Source organism: Solanum tuberosum, unplaced genomic scaffold (genome assembly GCF_000226075.1).
Source record: "Solanum tuberosum cultivar DM 1-3 516 R44 unplaced genomic scaffold, SolTub_3.0 scf00063, whole genome shotgun sequence".
Taxonomy (NCBI): domain Eukaryota; kingdom Viridiplantae; phylum Streptophyta; class Magnoliopsida; order Solanales; family Solanaceae; genus Solanum; species Solanum tuberosum.
In genome coordinates, this window is record NW_006238988.1 from 1,809,603 (window position 1) to 1,818,414 (window position 8,812).

Here is an 8,812-nt window from a genome sequence, read left to right on the forward strand (position 1 = left end):
ATATATTTGAAAAATGTTATATATATATATATATATATAAGAGAACCCTAGGCCCGCCTATGTGGCGCTATCACAAATCAGGATTCCCTTTTAATTTATTTATTTCCAAATTTCGTCTTCCCTTTCATGAAAACTTGTGACTTTTATGAAAAGTTGTGACTTTTACAAAGAGTTGCGACTTTTATGAAGAGTTGCAACTTTTATGAAGAGTTGCGACTTTTATGAAAAGTTATGACTTTTAGAAAGGTTGTGACTTTTCCAAAGAGTTGTGGTCTTTCCGATAAGGCATAATAAACATTTATTCACACTACTCTTTGTTGTCTATAAATAGAGGGATTTCTTCTCATTTTAAAACAACGAAAATTCTGAACTTCTTCTTCTTCTTCTGCACAATTAAATATTCGTGTACTTTAGTTTTGTGGAATGGCTCACTGACACCATTGGTTTTGTATCAATACACTGGTGAATAGAATCATTCTATCATGAGATGATCTATTCCTTCAAACCTGATGTACTAGAGGGGAATAATTTCCTTAAGAGGACAATGTGCATTCAGGGATCTCGATTTTTTTCTTTCCGTTTCATTCTATTGTTACAAATCCTGGTATGTTTTTTACAGTCATTAATTTATGCTTATATTATTAATTGTTGTTTTTTAGTACATGCTTTAAAATTTGTTGTTTATGTTTATGCTTTTGATTATTATGTTGAAGTAAAGATATGTTAATCAAGAGTTTGATGTAATCATTAGACTATTGGTGTCATGTAGATTAGAATTCGAAAACTTGTAAAATAAATGACTTTGATCTTTATAGAATTTCAGTGGCTAAAAGATCCATGGGATGTCCAAGAAGGGACTTTGAGTGTTTTGAAGTTATGGTGGTTCCACACTACCTTGGAGTTTTAGTTATTCAACTTTCTATCTTATCGAGACATTCAATCAATTAGTGACATCCAAAAAATAAAGGAATATAGTGGTATGGTAAGTATATGGTAAGTATTGTACTCAACCTTAATCAAAAGTTTGGGGTTCAAATGTTGGATTGGAGTCAATGAATTACCCCTCAAAGTAGGATGAATCCAAATTAATCAAATATTAAAGAAATAATTATCTCCTTATAAATATTAGATTAAAAGTCGCAAAAATAAATAAAGTTTTAACCATATTAATCGAAACATAAACAACAAAATATGCCTTTTGGCTATCAAAATAGTGTCATCGGCTGCGAATGATTTTGAATAAGGGACTTGCCAAGACATCATTTAATCCAAATTATTTGAACGACATACGTTATTTCATTGAACTCCAAGAGATATGTTTTAAAATTTTAATTAACTTATCAAGTACACAACTAATTATATAAGATGTATAATATTTAGATTATGTATGTAGAGGCCTTGATTAGGAGAAAAGCTATCGCAATTGATGAATAAAATGTCTGTACCACTTTTTGAAAATACAAATATAGACAATGAAACAATTACATATCTTTTCTAAAGACTTTGGTGATGAATTAAATGAAGAATTAATAACAAAATGCATAAACACTTAGAATCTTTTTGGTTTTAAGATTAAAAAAACTATATAAGATGTATAATATTTAGATTATGTATGTAGAGGCCTTGATTAGGAGAAAAGCTATCGCAATTGATGAATAAAATGTCTGTACCACTTTTTGAAAATACAAATATAGACAATGAAACAATTACATATCTTTTCTAAAGACTTTGGTGATGAATTAAATGAAGAATTAATAACAAAATGCATAAACACTTAGAATCTTTTTGGTTTTAAGATTAAAAAAACATTTCATTTCATCTTTGGATAAAATATTCTTGACAATTTATCGTAGGGTTGTACCCACTCGAAAACACTTATATTATCAAATGTTCAAAAGTAGATTATTGACGTAGTTCACAACCGCGCGAAGCGCGGGCAATTTACCTAGTTAAGTTTAAAATTAAAAGATACTATAATAGATACTCTATCAAACAATACAACAAAACCTATCCAAACACTTCTATTAAACATTTAGGATCAAACAATACGACAACAAGGTTTGTTAAATTTAATATATAAATATATTTTATAACATTTTTCAAATATAAATATAACTTAGATCCTAGGCCTCTGGTGACCAGACAACTTTCAGTCTTTGCTCTTTATTTAGCTTTCACTTAATTAGGTTGAAAATTAAAAGATACTGTAATAGATACTCTATCAAACAATACAACAAAACCTATCCAAACACTTCTATTAAACATTTAGGATCAAACAATACGACAACAAGGTTTTACATTCTTATCTTTTTGGTGAAGAATTAAAGTGTTTCTTCAAGTACATATTTGTGAAATATATTAATAGTAGTATATTTTGAGGTGATATTTTAAAAGTAAAAAAAACCACAAAATTAACCAAACCGTACCAATACCGAAGAGAAACCGATATGACTGGAATGATTTTAAAAAGTCTAATTTTGGTTATATATTATAAAATACCCAAAAAATTGAAATGGTATAATTTTTAAAAAATAACCGACCGAACTGTACCATGGACACCCCTACTAACATCTGTAGCAAACAATTAACAACTGATAAATACTTGACATGAACAACAGGTAAATAAGGAAAATACAATACAAGTATCTTACAAGAAAATTGTATTATTTTTGTAACACTGAGTCTATCACTTAGTTGAAAATTAGAGATAACTCACATGAGACACAACAAAAAAAATTGAAGCCTGAAACAGTTGGCAGATTGAGTTTGGCGTTGCATGCATGGTCAATCACACACAAGATTTATGACATAACACGTTGAAATATTTTACAATATTGTACGTAGTTTATGAGTTCTTTATACAATACTAATGGAGATAAAATATATTGTTTTTTATTTATTTATGTGGTATCTTTCGAATTTCAAGCATCAAAAGTATTTTTCTTATCACCATTTATTTTATATTGCTTTAAAATATTTTGTATTGACAATCTTTGTGATCAATAATTTTTACGTAATCTTCAAATATATATACATGCACGTGTCATTACAAGACTACTCTCAACAACATATTACATGCACTCAATGATGATAAAAAAAACTTCAAATGATGACTAGCCGATTTCAACACGTACAAGCTCAAGATCATATATATATGAACTAGCAAATCATGATCTAAACTTATTGATTTCACCAGTAAATTAGAGATAAAGTTGAAATTTATTCGAAAGTAAGTTTTGCAAACAATAGTTTAAAATCAAATTATACTTTCCTCAACCATGAAAACCCACAATTTGTAAAACTATTGCAACTTCCTCGCATTTATTATATTGATGACTATGTCAATTTGGTTTGAGCTTGATTTACCTTTTTTTCCCTCTTTTAATACCAAATCAATCAAAGGGTGATTGGTTTATTTGTCAACACTATACCAAAGCACATGCAAGTCAATATTTTCTCGATTTGACTTGATTTATTGATTCGATTTGGCTTGTACACTACTACTATTTGTAAAGGATTTCAGTTAAATTTCTCTCATCGATCACTTGGAACAAAAAAACAAATTGATTTTGGGCAAATAAAGCAATATATAATTAGTGTTTTTTGTTGACCTGACGCAATTGCCATTAATTGCACAACTATCAACTTTCAGCTATAAACAAAAATTAAAACCTATATACTTTGGCATCCAAACTTTTATGTATACGAAGCAACAAGAACTCATTTTCCATAAGATCAATAGTAACAAGTTAATTATTAATGGAGTCAATAAGACAGAGAAAACCGAGTCTGAAACCGATTGAATGTAAGGGTAAAGCTAGTAAAGCATCTGAAGAAGAAGAACAATTAAGTCCGTCGTCAAGGTTATTTCATGAACCCAACTTCAACGTACATGTTTTAGCTATTATGGGAAGCAAATCAAGAATCAATGACCTTCAATTAATCAAAGACAATTTGGTTCATACTTTGCTTAAGCATCCTCGTTTCTCCAGCCTTCAGGTAAAAAATAGCTACAACCAATAGTATAGGGGTGACTGCATTTTTTATTTCTTAGTTATTATAGTAAAATTTGATTTTTTATTTTATTCAATACTCTTCTTTTTTTTCAATTTGTTTGTCTTAGTTTAACTTGACATGAAGTTTAAAAAAGTAAACAAGAGTTTTGAACTGTGTGATATTAAATTAAAAATATATCAAATATACCAAAATGTTTATTAATCTTATCGTTTAAACGTGTCATGCAGGAAGTTGAAATTACAACTATTTAATTTACAAGTACTTACAAGCAACTCTAGTGTACTTTTCTCTAGTAAGTTTAATTTGTTAACGAAAGAAAAGAAGGAGAATTATTAAACAGCCCCAAAAAACTTCATATGCCTTAAATACTATTCTCTCCGTTTAAAAAGAATTATGACCCCTTTGGTATTTTGACAATAGTTTAGTTTTAGCTTTACGCATAACATATTTAATACCACAAGATTAAAAGATATTTTGGTACATTTGATATAACTTAAATTTAAAACCACAAAATTAAAAAATCTTTTTCATTTTAATTCTTAAACTCTGTATCAAGTTAAATTAAGTCATTATGTTTTAAATGAGGGGAGAATACATTTCTTAAACTACATGTTTCATTCATTGTAGGTGGTGGATGAGAAAAAAAATGGAGAAATGAAATGGGTACAAACAAAGGTAGACTTAGATAAACACATTATAGTACCACAAGTGGATGAACAAAACCTTCATGAATCACCAGAAAAATTCGTGGAAAACTATATTCGGAATCTTAGCAAAACCACTCTTGACAAATCAAAACCTATGTGGGATCTCCATCTCCTTAACGTCAAAACAACTGACGCTGAGTCTGTTGGCATTTTCCGAATCCACCATTCACTTGGCGATGGCACCTCTCTTATTTCCCTTCTCTTGGCGTGTACTCGCCAAACTGCTGATCCTGATAAAGTTCCAACTATTCCTGGAAATAAAAAGAGAGTTATCCATTCTTCAGCGCATAATTCCACAAAAGGATTACGTCGATATGTTATGAAAATTTGGTTTTTTATGAAATTGTTTTGGAATACAGTAGTGGATGTGTTGATGTTTATGGCTACAATTATGTTCCTGAAGGATACAACTACACCGATTAAGGGTACACCTGGTTCTGTGTTCAATCCTAGACGACTTGTTTACAGGATAGTAAGTCTTGACGATATGAAATTGGTGAAAAATGCGTTGAATATGGTAAGTTTAAACAAAATTAATTCTATGTTATCGCAACATCTTTCTTGTTCAATTTTTAAATTGTTATTGGACATTTGTCAATTCTTGTACAGACAGTAACTGATGTTGCTTTGGGAGTAACACAAGCTGGTTTGTCTGTATATCTTAATAGAAGATATGGTAAGTTTCTGTCTCATGTATTTGGACTTCTAAGCTTTTATTATTTTAGATGTTTATTTCTTTAACTTGTGTTTTAAAAAAAAAGATATTAGATGAACCAGCTTGTTTGGTTCGAAAGTAATCAAGGCATCCTGCGAAAGATAATAATTGCAAATCATTACCGGTGATAAATCAGATGACAAAAATTATATATACTAAAAACATATTATTGCAGGTGAGGGCAAGAAAGACAAGGGAGCAATAGAGAAAAACAATAATCTTCCGAAGAACATCAGACTTAGATCAAGTATTCTTGTGAATCTAAGACCGTCAGTTGGAATACAGGTAATGAAATTTGTTAAGAAGTCCCACATCAGAAAAGGGATGACAGTTGGTCTACTTATATGGATCTGGACAATACTTAACTCATGAGTTAGCTTTTTTGGCGTGTGAGTTAGGTCCAAGACCTAATTTCACATGGTATCAGATCCAGATGCATTCCAATTCTTTATCATCGATGTTGGATGCCCATATTATATTGTCCATGTTCCAATTAGCGAGGTATGGGCGTGCAGGTGAGTGTTAAAAAGACCCACATTGGAAAAGGGATGGCCAGATATGGTTTTCTTATATGAACTAATGTGGAACTTTAACCATTCTATCACCCCCTTCACGCCCATGCCCAACTAGATTGTGGATCGGACATCCAAATGAGGATGAATCTGGTTCTGATTCCATGTAAAGATATGACACTTGGATCTAAGTCAACCTTAAAAGTTAGCTCATAAGGTAAGAATTGACCAAGCCAATGTAAAGAGACCTAATTGCCCATCCCTTTTCCTATGTGTGACTTCTTAATTAACAACATCCATTAAATTTTAGTTAGCTAGCACTTGAATTTTCTTAGCTTTTATACTTCAAGTGAAGTTATTAACATTCTTGTAATTAACAAATAGGCTTTAGCTGACATGATGGAGAAAGACACTGAGGCAAAGTGGGGAAATTGGGTTGGATTTGCTCTTCTACCCTTTAAAATTGCATTACGACATGATCCCTTAGATTATATCAGAGAAGCTAAGGCAACTATTCATCGAAAGAAAAATTCACTTGAAGCTTTCTATACATGTTACATTTCAGAATTAGCACTCAAATTTTTTGGGATTAAGGTAACTAATGTTCATTCTAATTTCTTGATCCTACATATATATGTGATCTCTTCATTGTAACTTTGTAAGATTTGAACCTTTCTCAGACATCAAGTTCGATATCACACAGAATTTTCACCAATACATCAATGTGCTTTTCATGTTTGCCTGGTCCTCAAGAAGAAATTGGCTTCTATGGTCACCCTATGGCTTACCTTGCCCCCGGTTCTTATGGACAACCTCAGGTAAGTGGTTAATGAGATGAGTGGACTCCTTATAAGACTTGAGAAATTGTCCTCCCTTTGAGCTAGTTTTCAGGGTGCGAGTTAGGTTCAAGGGCTAATTTTACATATCTTAACAATTTACGTGCACATTTATATTTCAGGCATTGATGATTAATTGTCAAAGCTATATAGACAAGATGACTATTGTTCTATCAGTTGATGAAAGCGTGATTCCTGATCCATATCAATTGTTGGACGATCTTGAACAATCTCTAAAGCTTATCAAAGATGCTGTGGTAGAAAGAGGTATTTGCGATGAGTAGAAAATGTTGTTTGACAACATACAATATATAAGGATTAGATTGCACTTCTAGTTTTTATGGATCAAATGTAATTGTTCTTTTTTCTTATAAGGAAGTATCTTGTTGACAATAATATACATAGTACTACTTAACAATGTCATGATTATATAAATCAATTACAATATTTTGAGAAATAAGTTTACGTGTCATGAATGAATCGACAATATCATAATCAAGTTGGTTCGAATAAGGTATGATACACTACACGATAAATGATTTTTGCGACATTGCTCACCTTTTATTTATCAACAGCAAAACTTATAGAGACATTACTCTCTGAAAAGCCCCAAATTCGAATAGTTTACTTGTGTGCATTGTGTAATAGTGAGTGAGCGTGAAATAAAATCTATTTTTTTACGCAATTAGGCAAAGTGTGCTTAGGGCTAATTTTTATTAATAAAGAGAAAAAAACCTCACGGAGAAAAGTACAAGCAAGGGGGGCTAAGCCTTACCTAACTAATCCTAATGAGGTACTGAAACTCTACTACAATTAACAAGCATGAAGAAAATAGGAGCTAGCCTGATTTTTTTTTTTATGATCATCATAGAGTATGTAATACACTCTGTGATGATACTACAAATGAGGATACTTAAGTAATGCAAAAATATTAAATCTAAGTATAAAACTGAGTTATCAATCTCTAACTTCATTATATATGCAGGAATTAAAATAGATGGATAGCCTGTGTAAAGTAATCTGAAGTATTTCTATCTTGTCTTCTTAGTCAAGTATGCCCAACAAAACTTGATAGTTCATCACTTCTTTTTGGATTTATTTGATCTTGTTGTTGTTGAAACTGTCATATTGCTTTGCCAGATGCATCGGTGGGTGTCTTGGAATAAATTCTTCAGTCACCTTACCATTCCAACTATGTTGCCTTTCATGTGTCTTCTTTTTTCTTTTGTTGTTTTCACTTCTTTGTTGCCTAGGCGAGAGATCTCCACCCTTGGTTGTTGGTTTAAAAGGTGTGAATGAAAAATGAAGAGTTGCGACTTTTATGAATAATTGTGACTTTATTGAAAATTTGCGACTTTTATGAAGAGTTGTGACTTTTATGAAAAGTTGTGACTTTTATGAAAAGTTGTGACTTTTATGAAAGGTTGTGACCTTTTCGAAAGATTGTGACTTTTCCAAAGGGTTGTGACCTTTCCGGTAAGGCAGAATAAGACCCTTTTCACGCTACCCTTTATTTTCTATAAATTGAGAGATTTCCTCTCATTTAAAAAAAAAAACAAATTTCTGGACACTACTACTAAATCTAGTATTCTAAGTGTACTTTATTGTAGTTGAGTGGTTCGTTGATACCATGGTTTTAGGTACCGATACACCGGTGAGTAAGATCGTTCTATCCTGGAAGGATATATTCCATTAACCTCGGGTACTTGAGAGGAATAATTTCCTTAAGGGGACAATGTGCATTCAGTGGGCTCAATTTTCTTCTTTGAGAAAAATATTTTGTATAGTGTTTCTAATCTGTTTCTGATTCTATTTTCTCTACTAGTTTTAATTTTCTAGTTTTGAAAAAAATAATCATTAAACTTTGTTGTTTCTTACCAAGTTCTTCAAAGTTTTGTTTTAAGTATCTTAGGAATACAAGATGAACAACAATCTTAAGGAAATTATTATACTGTTGGTATTTCTTGTATTCTAATGATTGAGGGAAACGGATCATGGAAGTAGAAGATTAATGCATTACTTCTC

General features: G+C 31.2%; 1 protein-coding gene across 1 annotated transcript in view; it reads left to right on the forward strand.

The window, feature by feature from the left end:
• The first annotated feature begins 3,759 nt into the window (after positions 1–3,759).
• Positions 3,760–8,812, forward strand: part of LOC102597188 (O-acyltransferase WSD1-like) — a 14,019-nt gene continuing 8,966 nt past the window's right edge. Inside the window, exons 1-7 of the mRNA XM_006345230.1 lie at positions 3,760–3,999; positions 4,645–5,241; positions 5,334–5,400; positions 5,615–5,724; positions 6,336–6,545; positions 6,632–6,769; positions 6,910–7,054. Coding sequence (XP_006345292.1) covers positions 3,760–3,999; positions 4,645–5,241; positions 5,334–5,400; positions 5,615–5,724; positions 6,336–6,545; positions 6,632–6,769; positions 6,910–7,054 — 1,507 coding nt within the window. The remainder of the gene's footprint in view (positions 4,000–4,644; positions 5,242–5,333; positions 5,401–5,614; positions 5,725–6,335; positions 6,546–6,631; positions 6,770–6,909; positions 7,055–8,812) is intronic.